Source organism: Rhinopithecus roxellana, chromosome 5 (genome assembly GCF_007565055.1).
Source record: "Rhinopithecus roxellana isolate Shanxi Qingling chromosome 5, ASM756505v1, whole genome shotgun sequence".
NCBI lineage: Eukaryota > Metazoa > Chordata > Mammalia > Primates > Cercopithecidae > Rhinopithecus > Rhinopithecus roxellana.
In genome coordinates this window covers 84,398,155-84,425,382 of record NC_044553.1, presented here as the reverse complement: position 1 = coordinate 84,425,382, position 27,228 = coordinate 84,398,155, and the positions used below count along the sequence as shown (strand labels likewise).

Sequence of the window (27,228 nt, the reverse complement as noted above, 5' to 3'; positions counted from 1 at the left end):
AGTTAGGAGAGATGTAGTTAAATAAGTTTAATCAAAAGCAAACTGTGATACCTGTTACCAAGGTTCAAACAGTGGAATATAGAAGGATAAAGGAGGTAGACTCATTCCAACTAGGATGACTGAGGAAGGTTCCTGATAGTACGTGGGACTTGGACTGGACTTCAGCTTGTGAATGCTGACAAAAACCACATTCCATTGTCTCTTGACAGAAGCCAATTTCTTTTGCTATTTGAGGATAGATTCAGGGACACTGGGGAATGCTGATTAGTTCCATCACTAATGCTGATCAGTGGTGAATGTTGAATCATGCTGACTAATGTGTTCTAAATGGATTGACTCAACAATAAAGGGAACGTTGAGAGTCAAGAGTTCAGATCCCGAATTTCACCGATGAAGTGTAAATCACTTCGCCACTTAGTACTTAATTTTTTTGTCAATTAAAATGTGCTCGTGGGTAAGAATCCAATAAGTCATCCTGACCCATGAGGGCTTCAGAAACTTCAAGGATAACAGACAGCTTAACAGTGACTACCAGGACAGGCTTATGCAACCTTGGGTTATTCATAGTGCACACAGAGTCAGAACACCCATCACATGCCCCTCGCCAGCCATGCGAAACTTCTGTTTCCTCACACATGCCATGAGAACTGACAAACAGTGCACTGAACTCACAAAACCCGACAAATAGAGGAGCTTTTGAAAAATCTTCCTATCTACCTACTGGGGTGTCTGTGTCTTTCTACAACAAATGTCGCCACAGAACTAAGGGCTTGCATTGCAGACACAGCTCTTTCTCTCTTTTGACATCTCCCCAGCTAGACTGCTTGAGAACCTGGCCTTCCATGTCCAGATGTTTACTGAATTCTGAAGGCCCCCCAAAGAGCCCAAGTTCTTTTGTTGCTCTCCAAATCATTTCCCACAGAGACTGACCAATGTCCTGAAGGAGCCCTTCAATAGGGAGGATAAATGAAGGCAGATGAAGACATGACCCCCTGAGGCTTACCCACATCCACTCGAACAAAGGGTCTGAGGCACAACCTTGTAAGGAGTGTTTTGGTCAGCAGCGTCCCTATGCGAGGCCAAGTCTCCCCTACAGGGCTGCTTTCAATGGCTACCATCATAGTGGAAGTATTGGGCATTTGTTAAGGGCTGTGGTGTGTTAGGTGTAGCACAAAACATCTAAATCATGCTCCCCTGCCTTTGTGAGGGCTTCCTGGCTACAGATGGCAGCTGGCTTTCTCAGGGGAAACTTGGGGGTCATAGAGAAAGCTGAAGAGGGGTGCTTGCTTCTGTGGATGACCTCTTCCCACCCAGCGCAGCGACACTCCCCTTTTGTCTATAGCTATCCTTAGTCAAGCCAGGGCTGCAGGACCCTAACCCACACTTCTGCTGTGTTTCTGGGTCTCTGGTTTGCGAGGCCAGTGGTTCTGTGGGTAATAGGTATGGAAGAGGACCGCTGTTGGAGGAAAGTTCCAATTAGGTTGCTGGTGGGAAGTTAGTGCATTTCATAACTTTTTTTTTTTTCAGACTTACTTCCTCTCTTTTTTTTTTTTTTCCTTTAGGCCAACAGAGGCCATAGGGATACTGTGACTTTTGTCTAGAGTTGATGGGGGTGTGATTTGTGAAATAAAACAGGACCGTACTGCTTGGAAGAAGGAAACGGAAGCTGACATAATGGGGATTAATTAGTTGATTGCTGTTGAGATGGTAACAGATTTGCTCCTAAACCATTGAGCTAGCGATTTCAGACCTAGCAGGGAAGGTGAAGATGAAGAAGCCTTTGTTCAGGTCTCTAGATGTGTAGGGCTGAGGGCTTTGCCGCCATGGGATGTCAACAGCCATAATAATAATTTGCACTTATATAGCACCTTTCAACCAGGCACCTCAAAGCGGTTTAACCACATTAATTAATTAAAGCCCACAATCCCCCTGGGGAGAGGAGGAGGATGACTAACAAGATTTGTAATTACAGGAGCGAACATTTCCGAATAAAGTATTGTCTACCAAATAAAAAGAGTAGGTGTAAAGGAATTGGGGTCTCCAAATAGTAACCAATTCAGAAATGAAATCATGGAATGATGTGGGAGGTTGGGGGCGGGCGGGCATGGGCACGGGGGTCGACTCTGTGTCAGAGGGAGGTCGATGGGCTCAGAATTCACTGACAGGTTCAGATCCAGCCGAGAAGTGGAGCATGTATGGTATTAGTGGCATTTGAAGGTCATTAGTGGCATAACTATTGTAGTGTAAATTCAAGTTTCATTGGTATATTGTGTATAGCCCTGCAGAACAAAGAGTGAGACTCATGCAGTATTTAATAAAGGATGAAATGATTTCTTTAGATTTAAAGCCCAAAGCTGGGCCAGTCAATTAGCAAATAAATCAATTGGTGACCCGTAGAATAATTTAGTCGTTTCCAGTAGAACACCCAGCCTACACGTTCCGACTGCCATGAGGCTCTGATTGAAGCATCAGGCTGGGTTCAGGGCAAGGTCTGGGGCCTTTAGCCCCTTCAAAGCCAGGCATTAAATCTTTCCAGCCTTTGGCCTTGCTTACCCAGGTTGTTATTGACCTCAAGCTATCCTCTGTAGAATCATGTTGTACCTGCTCCTCTATCAGAGGTTTTTAGTGCATTGAGGGCTAGAATCAAGTCTCCTCCTATTTCATGTCTCCTATGAGTGCCCAACAGAGTGCTGTGCACCAAGTAGGTACAGATTGATGAAGAATGATGAAGAATGACTGAGTCCTTTAAGCACTCAGGATTTGTTGAGCGCATACCAAGTATCCAGGTAAAGCTTGAAAACAAAGCTCAATGTGTGCCTGCCCTCCAAAAATGTACTCCAAGGAATGGGAAAAGATTTACAAACTATTAACTATAATATAAAGCAGAATCACATCCAAGCCCCGGGCAGCAAGGGCAATAGGAAGAGCATCTTATTCAGCTGGAGTGAATCAGGGAAGGTATTGGTGTGCTGAGCATCGGAAGGCGAGAAGGATTTGGGTAGACCTGGAAGAGGCAGAGCAGGCAGATGTCCCAGGCTGTGACCATGTGTCTCCCTCTGAGTGAGATACATTTTGAGAACTTGGGATGTTCAATAGAATGTTGGTGAAAACCAAGGTGAGTTTTCGCATTTAATCAGGAAACGTACATTTCCTATGGATTCTTATGACATGAATTGGTTAATTTCAAACATCAAGGGATTATTTGAGAAGTTGAAGGTGGGGTTCAGGATACACGACTCCAAAATCCGGCACCTTGGCCTTGAAAAAATAGCAGAAGCAGGAAGGCCATTTTCACCTTCCCCTCGCCCCTCCTCTCCTGAAGCAGGTTGTAAAATGTTCATTCCTAAAGTGTTCACTCTCTACCAAACGAAAGGAATATCCTTATCTCTGAAGACACGGGGACAGAGAATAATCTGAACAAACAGGCCTTGCTAAATTTCCCCCAGTTTATTCCCATTAGATCATACTCTTTAGTCCTCCAGTCATACTTCTGCATGACTATCTACTCTTCATCAAACTTAAGCATAAAAATACACAGATTTCCCTGGTTTGGGGGTGGGTTTTTTTGTGTTGTTTTGTTTTTTGTTTTTGTTTGTTTGTTTTCCAGAGTCTCACTCTGTCTCCCAGTCTGGAGTACAGTGGTGCGATCACAGCTTACTGCAGCCTCAACCTCCCAGGCTCAAGCGATACTCCAACCTTAGCCTCCCAAGTAGCTGGGACCACAGATGGGCGGCATCACCACACCTGGCTAATTTTTTATTTTTTGTAGAGACAGGGTCTCTACTGTGTTGCCCAGGCTGGTCTTGAACTCCTGGGCTTAAGTGATCCTCCAGGCTCAAGCCACCTTCCCAGCTCAGCCTCCCAAAGTGCTGGGATTACAGGCATGAGCCACCATGCCCAGCCAGGTCTTCATATCTAAAGGTTCTCATATCACATAAAACTTACATTAAATAAATCTTTATGCTTTTCTCTTGTAAATTTTGTTGTTGTTGTTGTTGTTGTTGTTGTTGTTGTTGTTGTTGTTTGAGATGGAGTCTCACTCTGTCGCCCAGGTTAGAGTACAGTGGCGCGATCTTGGCCTACTGTAACCTCTGCCTCCCAGGTTCAAGCAATTCTCCTGCCTCAGCCTCCCATGTAGCCAGGATTACAGGCATGTGCCACCATGCGCAGCTAACTTTTGTACTTTTTTTAGTAGAGACGGAGTTTCACCATGTTGGCCAGGCTGGTCTCGAACTCCTGTCCTCAGGAGATCTGCCCGCTTGGCCTCCCAAAGTGCTGGGATTACAGGTGTGAGCCCGGCCTTCTCTTGTAAATCTGTCTTTTGTCATGGGGGCCTTGGCCATGAACCTTGCAATGGGTAAGGAAAAGATACTCCTTTTTCTCCTGTGCAGTTTCTGGTGCCCAATATGGGGTGACTGAGATACCCCACTCATTTTGGATCTTGCAAATGAGATTCTGGGGCAACTGACAAAAAGCTGGAAAAGAAAGAAATCAAACTCAGCTCTCCCAGATCTCTGTCTATAGTGCTTGGTCAAGAGAGAAAAATTTCTCCTTATCCCTTCCTTCCCAAATTCAGATTAGCAGGAGATAAAAAACAAACAAAACATGTCTATATTGTGACTCTCTGGCTAAATCTGCCTTTAAGATACTCATTTGATATTGATCCTTTCCCTCCCAGGGACTGCTGTCTCTTTCCTTGTTTGTCTCAATTTCTGTCCCGATAACTTGGTTTGATTTTCTCCCTGTTGGGGCATACAAGCTGTCTTGAGTTCCCCAACCAACTTCAGGGGAGGGAACTCAAGAATATGGCTGGACAGAAATGTGGGTTGCACCCTGTTTCCAGCTATCCTGCCAAATATTGCCAGCTCTTGGGGAGTTTGTTTGTATCTTTCTTTTGACTCTCTTTGGGAGTGGTTCTGGATTTGGGAGGGCTGCACTCTCTTTTAAGAACCCCTTCTTAATCCATGGTGAAGTCATAAAAGGTTCTTTGGTTTTGGTTGAGTCACTTAGTAGGTACTTTCAGTTTAAAAGAAGAGAAAAGTAAATGTGTATGTTTTTCTCTTGTTAACCTGTGTTTTGTTATAGTGCTCTCAGCCACGAGCCTTGAGATGGGTGAGGAAAATATATTACTTTTCCTCCCTTTCATTGAGCAAGATGCTGTATGTTCTCTGCAACTCCTAATTTGTTCTCTCTTCACTTCCATTGTCTGCCAAGAAAAAAAAAAGCTAAACTGTTCACACATTAAAATGGATCACTCACAAGTGTCTGAAAAAAAAGCAAGAGGAAGACATATCCTAATCCCAAATGTCAAAAATTAAGTGGCTCCTCCTTGAAACTACCTTTTTGACCCCAAGAAACACTAAGAGAGTGCCCTATATCCAGTGCTTGACAAATCAATACAGTACTCTCCTGCCCAAAGCCCTGCAGACCTTCACCACAAACCATGCTGCAGGGACAGGACCTAAGCACTGCCTCTGATACAGAGCACTTGCTGTGTGTCTGACACACACTTTACATACACAACCTTCTCTAATGCTTCTAGGACTCTTACAAAGTAGAATTTTGTATTATTCCTTCTCTACAGATGAGGAACTGAAGCAAGAGAGGTTCAGTCTGTCACTGGAAAGGATGAAATGTGGATTTGAACTCAGGCAGTTCTACTCTCTTTTCTCTCTCATCCGTTGCCCATGTAATATTTCTGTTCACAACTCTTACTCATCCTCAGTTCACCGAAGTACTCAGCACAATACTACACACACAATAGTAAAGAACTCGTGAATATTTTCTAAATAAAAGAATCACCAGGAACAATGCTAGTAGTTTGATCTTTTACTCTGAGCAGTGATGCTCAGAATATAGCAGAGGCTCCATCACTGCCTTCTCCTGTCATTTTTAATGATCAGAAGACATGCACAGGAAAGTTGCCCCAGGAAATGTTCACAAGAAAGGACACAGGTAGCATTCTTCCCCACAGGCTGATAATCTGCCAAGCTGGTACCACCCATGAGATGCTAGTGTTGCATCTTGTATCATTAATTACTTTTACTGAAAGTAAAAGTAATGATGCAATTCAGAGATATTTTAGGGGTGTGTGTGTGTGTGTATCAAAGTTCAACTTTGTCTCCCTAATCATGCTAGCCTTCTGGCTATTCTGTTAAGGTATTGCAGTCCTGATGAAGATTCAGAAATGTGTGGTCCCTGTCAGCCTACAGGGTGAACATTTTGGATTAACCCAGAGAGCCTTGAACTCTGTGCATAATGTCTTTTAGGTTGTGGGTTGTGAATAAAGCAAAATGACCGCTCAGAGACAGGGTTGTAAAAGTTTGTCCAGCAAAACCAGGATTGCCAAATGAGAATTCTGGAAAGGGAGGATAAGGATTAGGTAATGGGAGAAAAGTGAGTGAAGGCAAGAAGTGCAAAATATCTGATTCTAGCCTAAAAACTGGTCTTGGAAACATTTGGAAGGGTCATTTTTTCCAAGTTTTATTTTCAATATCATCACCATCACTTTTATCCTGTGGCTGTGAAAGGACTTCCTTTATTCCACTCCAGAATTCAAAGAGGCTTCTTTTGCACAAATGGAGGGAAGGCACTCATCACACTTCTCAGCCAAACATCGTAAGTGTGAGAGAAAACACACTGCCTACTTCTGAATTTCAGTGAGGGCAGGGTTCAGATAGAACACATGTTTTCCAAAACTCCAAATAGATCTGCTAGGAGAGGAAACCAATAAATCACTAGACATAAGTCAGGACACATTTGGTTTTGTTGTCTATCAAACAGTCCCCCCAAATCTCAGTGACTTGCAAAATCCATACATGTCTGAGACTCTCCAGACAAGCTCTCCTCCATGTGTGACTGAATATTGCACTTCATCATTAACATGCACTGCCACAGTTGCCACAGTAGGGGAAGGGAGAGGTGGATAGGGGGAGAGAGAGAAGAAAGAAAGAAAGAGAGATTGAGCACTGATAATTAAGTCCTTCCCTCAAAAAATGATATACATTCCTTCTACTCTCCTGGCCATGCAGCCATGCAGCCACTCCTAACTTCCAGGAGGCAGGAAGGTACCACTTCCTCCATGTTCTGAAGGAAAGGGGAACTGGATATTGGTGAACACCTGTAATGTTTGGCATGCACAGCTATACCCAGTGGGCTTGCAAATGTTTCCTTCTTCCATATTCACGCTTATATGTACCTTTCCCTCAGATTACCTGGCATACATCAAAGATGTATGGGGTAGCGTTAAGGAAGACCAGTTTTGCAGCCTATTTTAGTCCACAGGTGACCTTTTGAAATAGAGGGGTAGCCAGGAAAGACCAGTTAACTCTGGTAGTTTTCCTCTAGAACTTTCAGACACAAGTAACTCTGGGAAGGGATAGTGGGTTCAAGGGAGCCATGGCCTGATAGATAGAACAACTAGACAGGCAGATCACGAGGTCAGGAAATCGAGACCATCCTGGCTAACACGGTGAAACCCCGTCTCTACTAAAAATACAAAAAAAAAAACCTAGCCGGGCGAGGTGGCGGGCGCCTGTAGTCCCAGCTACTCCGGAGGCTGAGGCAGGAGAATGGCGTAAACCCGGGAGGCGGAGCTTGCAGTGAGCTGAGATCTGGCCACTGGACTCCAGCCCGGGCGACAGAGCGAGACTCCGTCTCAAAAGAAGAAAAAAAAAAAAAAAAAAAAAAAAAAAAAAAAAAAAAAAACTAGTTTTGAGTGACCCCAGACCATCATGCCTTGTGTGAAAAGACTTTTGGAAATGTGCCCTTCCATTTCCATTCTGCCGCTTTTTACCAGACATGATGCACGTTGCTTCAAAGCCCTGTGATTTTCCAGAAAGCAGCTCTCCCTGCAAGAGAGAGAAACTTTCCCTTACTATTCTTTCAATAATGAATTCCTGCTCGGAATCGGCTGCCTCCATGTGTTTTCAGTCAAGTGCTGATGGCAGCCTTGCCTAGGGGCATTTCTAAAGGTGAGGACATAAGAGATGAGGGAGGTCTCATGTTGACAAGAGCTGCTTTTGGTTTTCCTTCCAGTTTAGCCCTCCTGAGCCTTGAAATGGGAGATAACAATGATTCATCAGCTCTTGTTGGTGAACCAACATGACCACCACACCTCTTTGCTCCTTTCAACCAATGAAAAAATCATGGTTTTAAAGCTTTCCTCAGAGAGATTTGTGGACCAGGATTTTGGTGACTTAACAGGGATTTAACTTTTTTGGACCAAACCAATATTTTGTAGATGCCAAGACTTCCTTTCTTCAGGTCTCAAACATAGACTTGGTGTTCCCTGACATGATAAGAACAAAGGAGAAATTAGGTCACACTATTTCCTGCCTAAAACCTAATCTCAAGTACACAGGCTGCTTCCAAGTAAGCTGTGGTGGTAGGCTATGTTTGCTGAGAGCCAGCCGACTCACTCTCCCTAAAGCAAATCTCTTCAGATAATAGTTCAGTTTTCAGCCTACCTACTTGGAACTTGTACAAACGTTTAGTTACAGTTGGGCTCTTTTCATTGGGAAGAAGAGTCTCAATTATCTCTGGTAAAAGGGGACACATACTGTTAAGGATATCGGTGGTGCAGAATTGGAAAGCCTTCTGGAGGGGAGGCAGCCCTGGGCATTCATTATCCTGGGGTCTCCGCTATTTTCTCTACATGTCTGCCCAGGGCTACTGTCACTCTCCCAGCAGATTTGTCCTGCATACTAGAGTTCTATTTACTCAAAACTTCAGTTTGCACATGGCTCACCCTTGCGTTTCTCCCTACCCCTTAGACCTTCAATTTCAGTTTCCATTGGCTGTTTTCCTTGGTTAAAATTCTGAAGAGACAATCTGATTGCTCGGGCTTATCTTAGTGTTTTGTCTCAGACAACATCACTGGTCACTAGCTAACCAAACCCTTGTTGGCTAAGGAAGCCACTGAAAACATGGCTGCCCAAGCAGCAGGAGGTATGGGCAGGGTCTTCTCTGTCCCCTGCAAGGATCCCTTGTCCCTATCCCTGATCCTTGTCTTTCTGCAGCCCCCACCCCCAGGTCTTGTGAAGCCCAGATTCTTGACTAAGAAGTCCCAAATAACTTTCAAACTAAGATTTTAGAACGCAAGTGAAAGACTCGGTTTGGATCAAGTTTTTGCCAACTGTATTCTCAGTGCCCAAAGCTCTTTATTGGAAGTTATTCACAAATCTTCTTGATGGGTTTTGGAAGACTAGTCATGTGTGGTTTTGCCCTATTTCACATGAGTCAGAGAAATTGTGCTTTTTATGAATTCATGCATCAACCAGAGCATTAGTGGGAAGATTGAATTGTGACAGTATGCTTTACCATTTATTCATGAGATACCATTACCTTTGTAACTCATCAGATGGCTAAAAGCCAAACCCAAACCATCTGCGTTCAAATTTCAGTCTGCCCATATTATTTTTAGTGGACATGAGTCTAGGAGTGAAAGAGAGGCTAGTCTAAATGTCTGTGTTTCCTTGCCCTTTCCTGAGCTCCGAGTATGTCAAAGGTGATTAAATCATGGTCAAAGTTTGTCCTGTGACTGACACCTTTATCCAGTGACTAAAACTGCAACATTTCCCTAGGAGCCTATGATAGTGTTTGCAAATCTCTACTGTGGGATTCTAGTCAGTTCCTCTGTTCCTCCGGAGCCCCTCCAGATCCCTGCCCATTCTATTTAGAATCGGAGGTTTAAGTCTATTGCCATTGGCTGTCCTCTGGGGCCCAGAAACCTATATGGGGTTTGTCCAGCCTCTCATCCCAACACCATCGTCCAAACCCCACAGTCATTACCAATCTAACAACTTGAAAGTTGATACAAAGATGAAGCAGAAGCCAGTTTGGCTTTCTCCCAGTTCTCTATGCCCCTCCGTAGTTAATCAACAACTACCTATCTTTGTGTCAATAACATAAGCCTCTCTAACTAGAACACCTGGTGAAAAGCCGGAGGAAAGCTTAAAATGAAGCGAATTTTGCAGTGATTATTCTGACCATCACTGTTTAAGCTGGACTCAGGATCTCCAGACAAAAACTGCTTGCTAAACCCAACCAACTAGCTGGATGAACCTATACCTCTCAGTGCTCCTTAAGCCACTTTGGGTTTTGCTAATATTTTTCATGCCCACACCTCAACTCCAAAGTCTGTAAACTTTAAGCATCAACTCCCCATTTCAAGCACACAAGGTTTAGTGAGATGGCCTGAGTTCATCTCGCTGGTAGAATTTTTTAGTGGCATCTCCCCATCCCTTTCCCACCCTCAAAGCCCATCTTGATGGTGTGGTCACAGCACTGGAGAAACCATAGACCTTCTTAACTGGGATTGCCAACACCCTCTCTTAGTACCTATTCACATGGCCTTGGATGTTGGGTGACTGCCTGTTCAGGGAAAGTGGGGAGGGTGAGAGGGATTGAAAAGGCAGAGTGCACATGGACAATAGTTCCTTGCTATATTAGTCTGCTCAGGCTGCATAGAGATACCACAGACTGCATGGCTTAAAGATCAGAAATGTATTTTCTCACAGTTCTGGAGGCTGGAAGTCCACGATCCAGGCTCCAGCAGGTTTGATTTCTCTGGAGACCTCTCCCCTTGGCTTGCACATGGACATCATCTCTCTGTGTCCTCACATGGCTTGTTCTCTGTGTGTGAGCTCCTAGTATCTCATCCACTTCTTTTTTTTTTTTTTTTTTTTTTTTTTTTTTTTTTTTTTGAGACAGAGTTTCGCTCTTGTTGCCTAGGCTGGAATGTAGTGGCACAATCTCGGCACACTGCAACCTCCACCTCCCGGGTTTATACCATTCTCCTGCCTCAGCCTCCCGAGTAGCTGGGACTACAGGCGCCCACCACCTCGTCCGGCTAGTTTTTTGTATTTTTTAGTAGAGACGGGGTTTCACCATGTTAGCCAGGATGGTCTCGATCTCCTGACCTTGTGATCCGCCCGTCTCGGCCTCCCAAAGTGCTGGGATTACAGGCTTGAGCCACCGCACCCGGCCCTCATCCACTTCTTATAAAGACACTAGTTCTATTGGATTAGAACCTTATCTTCTTGCTTCTTATTTTCTGTATGTCCATTGTATGTTTTTTGGTTTGAGGTCACCATGAGGCTAGGACCTCATATTTATGACCTTGTTTAACCTTAATTACATCCTTTTATTTTATTTTCGGTTGCTGAACATGATGTACAATTCATTACCTTTTTTTTTGAGATAAGTCTTGCTCTGTTGCCCAGGCTGGAGTGTAGTGACATAATCTTGATTCACTGTAGTCTTCACCTCCCAGATTCAAGCAATTCTCCTGCCTCAGCCTCCTGAGTAGCTGGGACTACAAGCACGTGCCACCACACCTGGCTAATTTTAGTATTTTTAGTAGAGACTAAAAATTTTAGTAGAGACGGGGCTTCACCATGTTAGCCAGGCTGGCCTTGAACTCCTGACCACAGGTAATCTGCCCAACTGGGCCTCCCAAAGTGCAGGTGTGAGCCACCATGCCTGGCCATTAATTACCTTCTTTTAAAGGCCCTATCTCTAAATACAATCTCATTGGAGGTTATCACTTCACATATGAATTTTGAGGGGACACAGCTCAACACCTACCATAACAGTTTTCCTCACAGAACATCCCTTATCCTCTGATCTTGCCCTTCTTATCTGATTGGGAAAAAAGTAGATACTGGCCAAGAAATTCAAGTATGACTGTGCAGTTTGAGAATTGCTAAGCTAGGTAGGGATGGTGCATGAGACAGAATGAAAAGGTGGATGGATGGATGCATGAATGGATGGTTATTACATGGAAAGACAAATGAATGAATAAATGACTTTGGCAGTGTATTGATGGCACCAGGACAGAAATTACATTTTGTTTCTTTAGGGTTTGTCTTTTTTTTTTTTTTTTTTTTAATAGTACAGGGGTTACAAACTCAAATGTCCACGCTAGACAGGTAAAAAGAGTTGCAAAAAGAGGCCAGGTGCAGTAATAGGCAGTTGTAGGGACTGACAGATTAGAGAGAGCCTACCGTATTTAAATGGGCAGCAGTCACTGACAAAGACTCCCATTTTGATCAAACTTGAGTCAGGCTCCTCTGAGTCGTCTTTCTGACTCGGCGCCAACCTTGGGCTCTATGCTTGGCTTGCTTAGTCCAGTTTTAGCAAGAATCCTGCTAAGTCAATTGAGTGAAAATTCCCCACCCTTGGTATTTGATCACCCTTGGTACCTAATCATATTCCTCAGCCCCCACCTCTAATACCCCATCGCCCTTGCCTGCCCTCAGTAAGCATCCTGCCGTGGCAGTTTAGCCAGATCCCCCAGCCTTGGTGTTCCTTCTTAGTAATTTTTCACCCACTGACAGCCACCCTGCTCTTTGGCTATAAATTACCACTTTTCCTTGTTGTATTCGGGCTTGAGCCCATCTCTCTCTACGGCTGCAAAACGCCATTGCAGTGTTCCTTCTTGAATAAAGTCTTACTTAAAGCCTTTAACAAACTGTCATGAAAAATTTCTCCTTCACAATCTCAGCTCCAGCCAACTGTTATCTTGTGGGATGCTGGCCTCATGTTGCCAGAACGTCTGATTTTACAAGGGAAGCCAGAAATCTGGGTTTTCAGATAAATTTTTTCTTTATTTTTATTTTATTTATTTATTTTTCGAGATGGAGTTTTGCTCTTGTTGCCCAAGCCAGAGTGCAATGGTGCAATCTCAGCTCACTGCAACCTCCGCCTCCCAGGTTCAAGTGATTCTTCTGCCTCAGTCTCCCAAGTAGCTGGGATTACAGGTGCACACCACCACACCCGGCCTTTTTTTTTTTTTTTTGTATTAATTTTTTCTTTAAATACATCTTGAAATTCAAAAATTATAAAATAGTCTATAAGTCAAATGAATGCTTTTATAGTCCGAATGCACCCTGGAGGCTGCCAGATTTCCACTCTTGGGAGGCATCTGTAGTGTTATCACATGAGGATATAGATGCTTGTGAGTTCGGGCCCATGAGTAGACTGCCTGGGTTCCTGCTGCAATCCACCACTTACTAGCTTTGTGATCTCAGGCAATTATGCACATAATTCTTACAGTTATTGTAAGGTTAAAATTATTCAATGCATGTAAGTACCTAGAACAATGCCTGCTGCCTAGTAAGAAAGCAGTAACTGTGAGCTGGTATTATTAGCTAGTATCATGAAACCTCTTGGTTCCCAATAATACCATTTCTGTAAAATGGGGGAAACCCATTTGCCTTTTTTACCCCCTAAAGGCTTGTTGTGCAAGTAAAAGAAGAACAAGTGTGAAAGAGCTTGAAAAAGTGGACACATTAGTAAGAAATACACCAGGCATTTCTATGTTCCTATTCCCACAGATGAGGCACAGCCTTTCCCAGTGCAGGGCTGGGACTCTGTAGGAAGAGGAAAATAGTAGTAACTAGAACCAGACCTTTCTTCTTTTCAGGTTCATTTGTTGTTTTGTTGTTCTTAGCATTTGATGAGTTTTTCTTTTTCTTTCTTTTTTCATTATGAAAAATTTCAACATTCAGAAAAGTAAAGAAAATAGTGTAATGAACACCCAAATGCCCATATCTAGATTTCCTAATTATTAACATTTGGCAGATGTGCTTCACTTGGTGAGTTTTCCTGGCAATTATATGCGAATGGAACATGCAGATATGTGGTAGGGAAGTGGGGAGAATTGCAGAATAAAGATACAGACTGGGAGGCTGAGAGCCGTAACTGCCTCAGCCACCACTTATTTTTTAAACATATAAGATCCAATCAAGTGTGGAGGGTTGTGCCTTTTGGATAGGACCCTGGAGAAGGGACTTTTTGGCAGAATGGTTTGTTATGGAGAATACATTGTTACCACCTTAAAGAAAGTAATATAAATGAGATAACAGAAATGATTTTATTATTTATGTGATTTTAATATTTTTAAAGTATCAATTTTTTGCAAAGATGATATATTCATGTATTGCTTATATCATTGAAAATTAAAAATTTCTAGAGAGACTTTCAATGTGAAAATGTCTCCGCCATGAAGAACTCAGGGGTTGAAACTTGTGGATCTGAGAGAAGTCTGATAAAATCAGTGATTTAAAAAATATTGGTCACTAAAAATGAAAGCTTTTAAAGGCAGAAACACTCTGATTCAAGGAAAGTATATGCTAATTATAAGTGATTCGTTTCTGGTAGATTACTGAAAAGATTCTCTAAGACATATTGCCCCATTTCTCAACATCAACTATTACCGCATTTAAATGCTAACTCTTCTCTCTGGAAAGGATGTCTTAACAACACGAAAGCAACTAAACTTTGCTTTAAAATTCTATTATTCAGACTCCTCATTAATTTAAGCTGACACTCCTTCTCAATTGGGGCAAATCATCAAAGCTTTATTGTATTGAGAACCTTGAATTCAGCAACAAAGAGCGTGGGGTATGGAGGGAAAACGTTGGGAGGGGAAGGGTGGAGAGCTCCCAAGGCCAAAAGAAGGGAGGGGTAGGGAGGAACACTGCAGGAAGGACAGCAGAGAGAAAGATGGACCATGGAGAGGCCAAGGGGAGAGCAGGGAGTTAGAAAAAGACTGAGATAAGCAATGGGAGGCCTCCTCAGAGGGGTCTTACACTGTCAAACTGCCCCTGGAGCCTCTGTTCGTCAACATGGTGGAAGCAAAACCAGCCTACAACTTTGTAGTCACAATTTTTTCTCCAGAGTTAAGGATGAAAAGGGAACTAGGAGATAAGGAAAGGGAAAACATTCCCTTTCTTCCTACATTCGGGTGCCTCTCCAATCTTCTTCCTGTGGCACCTGCCCAGCAGCCAGTCCTGCCAGTAAGCCCACTCCACAGACCCTGAGGCCTGGAGCCCCAGCCCTGGTCATGGATTAGTGCCTGGCCAAGTTGCACCCCCACCTCAGGCCCCCAGCAGCGCTCCCTCTCTTCCTTTCTGTTGTGATTGACTCTGAGATATATGATGTGGGATGTACTAGGTGCAACGCATCGTGTTCATTATTGAGGCATAAGGTAAGAAAGGATCTTTTGAAATGTGAGGACATCATCCACAAACTGTCATTGACCATCTACGATTTATAACTAGAATGTAGTAAGATTTGTAAGATGAACTTTAAAGCCTAAAAGAAAACTGAGTTTTTTCAATGTGTAAATTTAGTAAATATTAATTTCAAAAACCAAAGTAGACCCAGTTGGTCTTTTCTCTGCATCAAAACAATCCTCAAGGATGCATGAAAGCCCCATGGACACTGTGGAGCAGACAGCTCCTAGTGTCCAGAAACCCATCTTAGTCCACGTCAGGGGGCACTGTAAGAATTCAGTCCTCAGCCTACCACCTTCCAGCTCTGGGCCCTCAGAGAACGCCCATAGCCTTCCCGAGTCCCAATTCACCAGTTTGTAAAGTGGGAATAGAAATAATCTGCCTAATTTTCATGCCAGGGGGCCTGTGAAGATGACAGGGTAGATAAATGGATGGTTTTCCAGCCTTCATGGAAGGCCTGAGCCTGAGTTTATGACCTCCTCTCCAGTTTTAAGACATAAATCAGATCATGCCATTCCTCTGCTCAAAACTCTCAAGTAACACTTTTTCATTCAGACTGAAAGCAGAGTCCTTCCACAGGCTTAGAAAGCTCTACCAATTCCAGCAGCACCTGCTTCCCTGCCTCTCACGGCTCCTGGCTTGCTCACCTGTTGCAGACACACTGCCTCCTAGCTGACCCCTGTCACAGGCATTCTTTCACCTTAGGGCCTTGGCATTTCTGAACCCTTTGCTGGAACCCTTTTCCCCAGAGTACTATAGCTGACTCCCTCACCTCCTTTCCTCACATAATGGATGGCTCCCTCACCTTTAAATTTCTGCTAAAATACCACCTTCTCTGTGAGACTGACCCACTTAAAATTGCAGCCAGCTCTGCTTACCCCCATCCTGCTCTTCTTATATTTTCCCAAAGCACTTATCTCCATACAAGGTAATAAATAATCAATAGCTCACAATGTTAACCCTTCGTTCTGTGTCTTCTCTGTTACCATATAAGCCCCGGAGGGCGGGCATCTTTGATTTCTTCACTGAGTTTTTTCTTAAGCACCTAGAGCAGTGTCAGGTATATTAATGACCTGGAATAAATAGGCTGGATCTTTCTTAGGAGTCCAGAATATAACATCAGTAAAAGAAGGGCTGCTACAACTAAAGGGATTTGTGAGCTCAAAATCCCTCCTGCTATCTCTCCATGAGCAAGTGCAAAAACTGCTGATATTTGTTCTCATGTGTGAAACCAGTTTTGAAGTTACAAATTGCTACTTGATGTCAGGTCCAAGGGCCTACACAATAGCTTGCACATAGCAGGTGCCCAGTGGTACAGATTATAAGGGGAAGGGAAGTAACATTTGTTGAGCAGCTACCAAATGACAGGCAGTGTCTGTGCCTAGTGAGCTATAGAAGTGATTTCATGAAACTGTCAACCCTTCTACCATTGTCTCCCCAGTACCTTGTGCCAAGCCTGGCATGTATTAGGTACTCAGTAAATGCCTGCTTATTTCCCTAACAACCCTCTGAGGCAGGTACCGTTATTCCCATCTTGGAAGGGCCCAAATTTCAGATTTAGGTAGCTTGCTTAATGTCATACAGCTCGTGAGTGTCAGAGCCAGGATTTAAATTCTTCTCAGATAAGCTGCAGCCTCTCTGATTCTTTGAGAGAATGTACATTAGACCATCCCTCCGAGCTTCCCTGAAGCAGAGCTGTCTCCCAGCAACCCCAGAGATGAGGGGAGGGGTCTCTTTCTCCACCTGGACTCACTTCCTCCCTTTGTGCATTTGGCTCACCTGGAGGGGTCTCCTGCTACCTTTTGATTAATGGGTCTGCCCTTCCCATCTCCCCTGGCTGAATGACCCCAGAGTTACCAGCAGTTCATCTTGAATCATAAATCAAGTTCTCAAAGACACTGCAGCTTTGTGCTCAAAATCTCACTAGAATTCAAATTCTTTGTGAAAGGCATTTGCTTATGAGTAGAATGATGGATTCATCAAGTCTCTCCTTTTAAGAAAAATCTGGATGGTATCTGCTGGTTTCTCCCTGCCCCCTCCAAGAAAAAAACAGCCCTAGTTAGTCAATTTCATGTAGTTAGAATTCCCCCAAGGACCTCATACTCGGCTTCCACCCTGGCCATACTAAAGAACAGCCCTAGTTATGTTGCCATTTTACATAGATAGAAATCATTTGCAACTTGCACATTCGTTGTGCTTCCCATATACCCACCACTAGCTCGGATTTTATTTTTTAGCCATTGCTGAAGTGTCACGCACCAGCTATTTACACTGTATAGGGACAAAACAACCTAAGGTATGTCCCAGACCTATTTTAGAGAAGCCAAGAGGCAGCCTCTGAGTCTCCAGTTCCCAGAACTCTAGCTCTGGGAGAAAGCATCTCCATAAATCTCCCAATGCTTTATGCCAGGTTAGAATTTCTCTTGGGAAGTTTTGAGTTTGTGTAAGAGTTGCCTTTAAAGGCAATTGATGAACTATAGATGTCAGGCGGGTTTTCATTTTCTTTGTGTTTTTTATTTCATCTAGAACCAACAGTGGCCTTTAGAATTGGATTCTTTTCAGAGACTCTATAGGTTTCATGTTCAAAGGCTCCAGGTTAGAGGAGCTCGGGGTTTAGCTGAGTGTCAGAAATGACCAGTTCTGACTAGATGCGGTGGCTCACGCCTGTAATCCCAACACTATGGGAAGCCCAGGCAGGTGGATGACTTGAGGTCAGGAGTTCGAGACCAGCCTGGCCAACATGGTGAAACCCCGTCTCTACTAAAAATACAAAAAAAAAAAAAAATTACCTGGGCATGGTGGCACGTGCCTGTATTCCCAGCTACTCGGGAGACTGAGGCAGGAGAATCCCTTGAACCTGGGAGGCAGAGGTTGTAGTGAGCTGAGGTCACACCATTGCACTCCAGCCTGGATGACAGAGTGAGACTCCATCTTAAAAAAAAAAAGAAAAAAAAAGAAAAAAAGAAAAAAAAACAGAAATGACCAATTTCACCAGTGCTGCTCTATTAGCAAAAGGGTGGGAGTAGTTCTTCAGTTGTATGACTATCCTGTGTACTGGAGGACATTTGTACTTCCAGCCTCATCCAGAAAATGTCAGGAGCACTCCCTGAGGCACTGTAACAGCCAGAGGTGTCTGGGCAATATTCCAAGCATTCCTGGTTGAAAACACCAGCAAGGCTATCTCTGAAAGATGGTGAACTGGGGCAACACCACTAAGTGTCACCATCAGTGAGGGGTCAGTCCAGATGGGCGCGTTCTTCCCACTGTAAGCTGCTTCCTATTCTTGCTGCCTTTGATGATCTTTGTCTGCCTTCAAGTCGGGTTTGTTACAACATTTGTTTTCATCTCTGATTCCTGCCATATAAAAATGGGGGCAATGGGAAGGAGAAAGGAAATACTGAAATTTTCCCTCGGCCTATAGCCTCCCAAGAAGGGTCATGTTCTCTGGAATGACTTTTAACTCTTTATCCAGTTAATGATTGGGAGAGTTTGCTAGATGTAGGTTCCCAAGCCTAGCAAGCAGAGTGTGGGGTAAGAGATAGAAACAGGGGCAGAAAAAAAGTGGATCCATCAGGACCCAGACATTGAGGTGCAACCAGTGGGTCTTCTCCACCTCCACAACTCATCAGTTCTGACTTGCTTGTAGATTCCTGAGTACCGCTCATCCACCCTACAAGGCATGGTGGGTTTTCTCTGATCTCTAGAAATGTCAGCATTCTCTGCAAGGTGAATGAATGGCCAGAGTCAGGATCTTCTAGTCGGGCAGGGATGATATAACTCCCTGGGCCCAGGAACCATCCAGAGAGGCTGTCAGATGAATCAGCATCTGTTCATGCCCTGCCTTGCTTCTCTTGGGCATGACTGTCTCGCATGCCAACACCCAGGCTTACAGGTCAACTATTCCAACCCTGCATCCTGCCCGCCCCACTTGCTGGGGAGTGCTCTCCACAGCTCTAAGCGCATCCTGTTTGTTCAGACCCCTTTGTCTTCCACTGGCGCAATCGAGAGAGAGGATTCCTCCGAGCCCCTTTGCTTTCGGCTTTGAAATCAGATCCTGGCACACCTGATTACACTCAATAGCTGGAAATGGTAAGGATGTCCGATGGCAGAGAGCTCTTGTTTTAAGCTCTGCATGCCAGGAAGGCAGGGGGCTGGGTCTCCTCAGGGCTACGCTGGAGGGGGCAGGATGCTCTAGCGGAGGAAGCAAACAGTGTTAACTTGAAGGGAAATGCACTTGACAAGGAACTCGGAGCACGGGGAGCCAAGCTGCGTAGAAGCAGTAACTGAGGACACACTGTGGGGCTCAGACCCCTTCCTCTCTGCTCATATGCCCCTAGATGGGAAACATTCAGTTCCTGCCCAAGGGAACCAGGAGGGCCAAACCTGTCTGTCCTGCTTTTTCTGTAGAAGTGTCAGCTCTGAGGCCTTGACTAGGTGGAATAAATAGTGATTTACCCCCTTAACCACAGTGAAAAACCCATCAAGCATTTGGAAATGAAGGGCAGCCCCTGTGTTCTCAAGGGACCCTCAGCCTCAGACACTGCCTCTTTTCAAGCCCAGATGCTGCCCTAACACGCAGGTCCAGTGGCTTTAAGAGTCATTATGAAAATTTCACACACCAAAAGGCACAAAGAGTATCCGTGTACCCAAACCCAGCTTAAGAAATGAAATGTTACTGATGCAATTAAAGCCACCTTTGTTCTTTGGGTCCCATCCTTCCATCCTGGCTTCCCCCAGCAGTAACCACCCAGTCATTGACAAGCAGTTTCTTGTATGTTCCGGTGATATGTGCATCCCTCTTTGGAATTCCTTAACCTTTTTGAATCTCTGTGTATTCATCTGTAAAAGGGGGCTACTGATAGGATGAAGGAAAATGATTTATGACAAATATTTGGCTGTTGTTCCTATGAAAAGGAAAAAGTCAGCAGAAGAAAATGGGTCACATTTAAGACCCTTTCCAACCTGGCCCCAACTTGCCCCGACAGCCTCCTCTCCTCTTGTAGCGATGTTCCCTCCTCTCCTCTCTGCAGCAGTGTTCCCCAGATATGCCACCTGTGTCCATGCTTCTGGGCCAATGTGGATGAGGTGCTTACTTGCCTGCAATGCTGGTATCCTGTCACCATCTTCCTTTAACACTGGACTCCACTGTCCCCAACTCTGACAGGACCCAGAGGCAATGACTCCTTGGTGCTCCCATGGCCTGATACCTCTGTCTGAGCACTTGCCGTATGGCTGTGATGTTCCTGGTGTGTCTGCCTGGCTTTTTCACTGAGATGCTTATGTAGCAAGGCAGGGACGGGGTCTTCTCCAGCCAGTGGCCTGGCCCATTGCCTTCTGGCACATGGCAGGACCATTTGCAGTGAGTGAATGAATTCCATTAAGAACATTCATGAGTCACAGGAGGAGGTCAAAATATCAACATTAACAGGAGCTTGGAAGAAGTTGATTTCCACCCTCATGAATGACTTCAAGGGTTTAGGTGCATGAGTGAATGACAGTTCCATCAACAGACTACAACTTTCTGCCCTGGTTAACGCAGGGTATCTACATGTCCCCAGTTCTCCCTAGGGGCAGTTTTCTCTTTGAAGTTCCAAATCTTCTCTGTTCTGGAAGCACAAAACTACAGGTTCTCTCTCAACTCTTCAAATGAGGTTGGAACAAGTAGAATGGGGACATGAACTTTTTCCCCCATAACTTAAATAAACAACAGTTTTAGCCCAGTAGGTTTTATGCAAGCCTTCCATCTTTTTCTAGGTATCTTGACACTTGTATTCTTCTTCTTCTTGCAGCCTGTGGAAATTCCTAGAGACAGAGAAACGTGCAAACCTGTTCATCTTGCCGAGAAAAATCCACTTTACCACCACAGAAACAAAATATTGAGAAAGAGTCTTGTGGTGAGACACCCATTGTTCTCTGGTAAAACATTTGTTTGCTAGTGTGTAGACTCAGCTTTAGTCATGGAAATCTAGAGGATGTGTCTCAGAAGTGGGATCAAGAACAAGCCCGACAGTAATCTGCACCACAAGCTGATTTGATACCATGGCACTGACAATGGGCACACAGGTCTACCGGGAAGGGAACGGGAAATGGGAACGAGAGCAGGGGTTGGGTTGTGTTCATGGAACACACAGGTTTTTTTTTTTTAACTTTCTCTTTCTAAAACATTTCATTTTTATGGAGGTGAAATTTATATAAGATGAAATTAACCATTTTAAAGTAAACAGTTCCGTGGCAACTAGATATGATGTGCAACCAGCATCTCTGTCTAGTTCCAAATGTTTTCATCACCCCAAAAGCAAGACCCATAACCGCTATGCAAGCGTTCCCATCTCCCCTTCTCCCAGCTCCTGGAAACCCACCAACCTACTATGTCGCTATGGATTTACCTATTCTGGATATTTCATATCAATGGAATCATATAGTATGTGACCTTTTGTGTCTGTCTTCTTTCACTAGTGTGTTTTCAGGCTTCCTCCATGGTGTAGCATGCATCAGTACTTCATTCCTTTTTATGACTGAATAATACTCCATTGTCAGGATATACTGCATTTTGCTCATTCATTCATCCATCAGTGGTCATTTGGGCTGGTTCCACCCTTCAACTATTGTGAATATTGTGCTGCTATGAACTTGCATACACATGTATTTATTTGAATACCTATTTTCAATTTTTTTTAAGGTATGTACCTAAGAGTGGATTTACTAGTCATATGGTGATTCTATGTTTAACTTTTTGAAGAACTGCAATTCTGTTCTCCACATGGCCGAACCATTTTGTATTTCCATCAGCAATATAGGAGCACAGGTCAGATTTTTTGGGAGTCACATTTTAAAGTGGCACAAGACCCTTCTAGAGGGCTCTGTTCCATGCACACAAAACTCGTAGTCTCCACTTGAAGACACAAATTTTGCACAAACATGCAGGCAGAGAAAGGAGAGAAAGTGGACCCTCAGCAGAGAAGCTGAAAGATCATTCAGAGAAGCAATGGGCTTCACCCATCGTCTTGCTGCACTTTCCATAGCTAAGCAAGGGGCAGACTGGAGATTCCACTGGCTACTTTGTCTTATTTTCACTTCTTTCCAGTTAGTCCCCACTACTCTACCCTTTCCACAGGACTGTAGGGTTATGGTGACTTTCCTGCACCTAGCCAGGTTCCAGTGGTGGGGGACTCTGTGATTATATGATCTAGTGTTCAGAGCTCCCAAATTTGTACAGACTGAACTCTACACATGCTACTTGTCAACATCTGTGAGCCAGAAATAGGAGGAACACCTTTAAAAAGAAACCTACAAACACAAAATGATTCATAGACGCTGTTGAAGGGCAAAGCAAGGCCACCACCAGAGCCCCATGCAATTAGACTCATCAGAGGGAAAGGGCATAATGCTGGCTTTCTTCTTAAAGCCACCTGGAAGGAGCTGAGACCTATACTAAATTTATATACAAGTATTATTTGATTGGAAGAACAAAAAACACATTATATTATGATCTGTCTTCCCTTGCAGTCTGGTAGCTTAACTGTCAGCAAATTTTGGAGGAAAGGCCTTCCTGACAGGGGACTGGGAACCCCTGGGCAATGTCTTTCCTATGAGACATGGATGTTTATGTTTGAATAAGGGGATGAAGGAGGAAATAGACAACAGGGGTCAGAGAGCGAGGCCAGAGGAGGCCTTTGAGAAAAAAGAGGAGTTATGCCCCCTTTTCAGTGAGTGTGGGGCCTCTGGAGGTTGGCAAGAAGAGGAGAAGGTGAAGGTTTTGAGCACTGAGAGAATGATGTTTCTGGTGGGGCTTTGCCAGAAGGGGACTTATCACACGTGAGTTTTTGCACTCATAAGCCTAAGGGGCACAATGGGGTTTTTTTGTTGTTGTTGTTTTTGTGGGTTTTTTTGACACAGAGCCTTGGTCTGTCACCCAGGCTGGAGTGCAGTGGCGCGATCTTGGCTCACTGCAAGCTCTGCCTCCTGGGTTCACACCATTCTCCTGCCTCAGCCTCCCGAGTAGCTGGGACTACAGGCATCCGCCACAACGCCCGGCTAATTTTTTGTATTTTTAGTAGAGACGGGGTTTCACCATGTTAGCCAGGATTGTCTCGATCTCCTGACCTCGTGATCCACCTGCCTCGGCCTCCCAAAGGGCTGGGATTACAGGCTTGAGCCACCGCGCCCGGCCCACAGTGGGTTTTGAAATCCCAACATATCCAACTAAGAACAGGAAGCCCTGGAACTCAGCACAGACTTGAGTCCCCCATTGGATGCAGTAGGTGCCTGTTTCTCACTAAGTGGAAGGAACTTGTTTTCACTCCCTGCCAATGAGTAAAGAATGAAGAGCTAGATTTTTCCTTGAAGGTGGTGGATCATGACCCCTCCTTGAGGCTACGCAGAGAAGCAGTGATGTTACCATGGAGAGGAGTGAGCCCCTCACCTACCCCAGGTGAGAGGTCTTATCCTGACTTTTTAGTCATAATCCAATGAGATATTTTGCAGGGTTAGTGGATGCAGTAGGTTAAATGGTGGCTCAAAAAAACATACATCCATGTCCCTACCCCCAGAACATGTAAATATGGCCTGATTTGTACAAAGGGTCTTTGCAGAGGTAATTAAGGATGTTGTGATGAGATCATCCTGGACTACCTAGGTGGATCCTAAATCTAATAACAAGGGTCCCGATAAGAGACACAGATGGGGAAAGTCACAAAGAGGAGGAGGCAGTGTGACCATGGAGGCAGAGACTGGAGTTAAGCAGCCCCAAGCCAAGGAACACCTGGAGCCACTGGAAGCCGGAAGAGGCGAGGAAGAGGTCTCCCTGAGAGCCTTCAGAGGGAGCCTGGCCCTGCAGACACCTTGATGTGGGGCTTCTGGCTGCCAGGACTGTAGAGAATACATTTCTGTGGTTTTAGGCCACTCTGTTCGTGACACTTTGTTGCTGCAGTCCTAGAAAACTAATGCAGTGGGGTCGCCCAGAGAGATGAAATGACTGGAGAGAGAGAGAGAGAATCTGGTTGTCTAGAAAACTGAGTTCAGCCCCCAGACTTGCTGCTGGGGTCTGAGGTGAACTTTCCTAAACATTGTGCTGTGGAGTCTCTTTCCTCTTGCGTTCCTCATACGTTAACTTCTCATGGCAGAGATCGGGGCTCATGGTTCACCTGAGGACACTACTAAGGACTGGGGAGGTTTTATCAGATCCTCACATCTATTTGAAATAGTGGCAATAATAATGACCGCACTCTATAGAATGCTTAACATGTGCTAGGTAGGTCACATACTTTATCTCATTTAATCCTCAGAACAATCCTATGTGGTTGCTATTCTCATCAAACTGAGGCTCTGGGAGGTCATGTAATCTGCTCAAGGTCATTTAGCAAATGCTGGTGGAGCCAGACCTTGACCCCAGGTTTGCCTGTGCTTGAGCCACAGCATTACAAAAGACTCAAGCACCACAGAGATAGTCGGGTGCATCCTGTAGCACCCAGCTGTCGGATGAGAAAGGATGTATTTATTTATGTATGTATTTTAATAGCAGCACTGGCATTAGAGTTTCTTTGTCAGTGAGGGTTGGAGTGATGGGTTGATTGAGATGAAGGTTGCTGAGATGACCTGGTGGGTCCTGCTACCAGCAGATGGATGTCAAAACATTTGCATTGAGGGGGAGATAAAGTCAAAACTGGGACGAATCAACTTTCTCTCAGCTCCAGGGCTCTGAGGTCCTTTCTTGGCTCTCAGCCCTGTTGGGAAAAGAGAAGAACCCCCTGCCACATGGTCTCTCTGGTGTGAGAAGCTGACAGTCCACTGCTGAGCTTTCCCTGCTTTGCCACAAACAAAGGGCACCTCCCCACACAACTTCCTCTCCTGCTGGAATGGGAAGAGAGGACACTGGCTATTAAGAAAAGCTCTGATGAGCTCCTGTCCTGGGGCAAACTCTGTTTCTGGAGTCCCCTCTTAAAGGGCTAAACCCAGGTGGGCTGTGACTGTTGGGGGTCCCCGTGCCTCTCACAGTCATGTTTTCAGGGTTTTGGGAGATCTGGGTTGGTTTCCCTCTTGCCATGGTTCATGCTGGGGTGTGGCCAACATGGCAGCGTCTCCCCTGCCCTCCCAGATTTCAGGTTGGAGGGAATTCAGTTTCAGAGAGACAATCCACAGGCCTGCAGATTTCCTCCCATGCAGACCTCAGTGCAAGATAAAGTCAGGCAAGGCTGTGCCACAGCACAACAGCATAATAAATCCCCCTCTGGCCTCCTCCCAGACTTATTGTTCTATTGCAGTTGTTTTGAGTATGATCAAAAGGAAGGAAGAGACTGTGCTATCAGACTGAGGAAGAAGGATGCTCTCCTGACCGCTCCTGTTGCCCTTGGCCACCCTTATTTTAAATATGAGGAAACCAAAGGGCAACGTGCAGCCTAACCCCATCCGCATCATGAGGAGCGACGAGCTGCAGCCCAGGCCCCATGGACCTTTGGTGAGGCAGCAACCCCTGTGCAAACTCACCGACAGCTGCCTTGAATGTCCAGCCCTGTCCTTTTACACACCATGGGGGGCTGGAAGGCCCAAGCACAGGGTCAGCGACACTTTGGGGCCGGAGCCGGAAGTAGGCCCTGGAGCAGCTAAGGTAGCTGTTGTTAACCCTTTGGACTGAGGACTAAGGCTGTAAGGCCACAACTGTTGGAAATAATGGGCCAGAACAGGAACTCCCCAAGCTCAGCTGGCCTGGTGCCCACTTCTCCAGATAGTGAATGGCTCAAGTTCTTTGGAAATGTTGTCAATGTCAGGGCTTTGGCCTTGCCTATGTCCAGCCCAGGTTCGGGCACAGGCATGGGGTAGGGTGTGACATCGGCCACCACCGCTGGATTCCTGCAAGGAACTAGAGCAGAAAGCAGCGACTTGCCTTAGGCTTCAAAGGTAGAAAAGGCGGGGCTGAGTGTTCCTCTTCACAGACTTGTAGGCTCACTCAGTCCTCTGCCCTCACGGAGGGACATCTGCCCTGCCCAACGCCCAGATGCTGATTTGCCAGGTGCCTGGCTGCCGCAGCCTGGTCACCTTTGTCTGGGCTGGAAGGCCACGTCTGAGCCATCAAAGGAGCCTCAATGGGAGAGGACGTCAATGTGCTTCCTCAACCAGAAAGGTGGTTTGAGTTTGGCCAAAGCAGCCCAACCAAATAAGTAAAAAGCCTGTCAATGGAAAGATGGGAGCTGCTGGGAGATCACACGACAACAAAATGAGAACCATTATCAGTCTCATCCCAGCCTGAAGGAGGGAGAGCCTTTGAAGCCACAGACAGGCTGAACAGAACTTTCCACCTGAGAGACGCTGGAGATGGGAGGTCAGGCTGCACTCAGCCCCCACGAAAACTGATCAAAGCCTGCTGCAGAAGGGAGGGGGCGCACAGCTGCAGCTCCGACTCCCACCACGGGCCGCCCGGGACTTTCTGAAGGCAACGGGGCTGCCTTTGCAGGGGCCTGTGGGAAAACCCAACACAGATGCACATTGCAGCCAAACCCCCGAGCACTGCTGGGAGAGGGAAAAATAAACCCCTCAATAGTCCTGAAAAGAAAAGGGAGGGAATCAAAGCACACAAAAAATGCAAAGACCACCCACCTGATGAGCGCCTACCTTTCGGAAACAAATAACTCCTGGCTTCCAAGGCACACTTCTAAAAGAACAGACGGACTGAACACTCTGCCTCAAAGCTGCGTGCACCAGGGGATTTGTGGGAAGCCATGGCCCCTTCTAAGCGTTGGAAGCTTAATTTAAAGTGTCTTGGCCTCTGCGGTGCCTATTCAAGAGCTCCCTTGCATCCGCTCTCCTCCCTGGGAACCCAGGAGACAAGAATCCTCATTTAGAAAAGGACAGGATCCTGTGTGAACTCCTTTATCATGGTTCTCTCAGACAGGACAGCCATATCTGCCAGGGAACATTCTAGGGGGCATCTTTCAGGCTAGATCCAGGGTGATATGGGCCCCTGCGAGGACATCTTGGAAGGCTGTGTTGTTTCTGCCTGGACTGGTCCCTCTGGGACAGCCTCAGCCTACCCTGCCTGACCTCACCGCTCCTCCCTCTGGCCTGAAGCCTCCTTTGGAGGACTGACACTTCATGGAGACTGCAGTTTGATCTTTTCTGAAGTGGAGACAACAAAGCAAAGCCACTTCCACTGTGTGCTCTCTCAAAAGAATAGGAAAGCTCTTCTCTCCTCCTTGGGAATGGATTTGAAGGG

The 27,228-nt window shown here is 45.3% G+C and overlaps 1 protein-coding gene across 7 annotated transcripts in view; it reads left to right on the top strand.

The window, feature by feature from the left end:
• The window catches only part of RAD51B (RAD51 paralog B), a 774,018-nt gene that overhangs the window by 652,205 nt on the left and 94,585 nt on the right, over positions 1-27,228 (top strand). For 2 of the 7 annotated variants that reach the window (XM_030931008.1, XM_030931006.1), the window contains one exon: positions 1,563-2,006. The exons of 2 other annotated variants lie outside the window; for them this stretch is intronic. In XM_030931008.1, the coding sequence (XP_030786868.1) occupies positions 1,563-1,579 (17 nt within the window). In that variant the 3' untranslated portion in view covers positions 1,580-2,006. Of the gene's footprint in view, positions 1-1,562; positions 2,007-20,812; positions 21,447-23,369; positions 23,502-27,228 lie in introns of those variants that run through there. 3 more of the 7 variants (XM_030931001.1, XR_004057382.1, XM_030931005.1) reach the window with 3 other exon arrangements.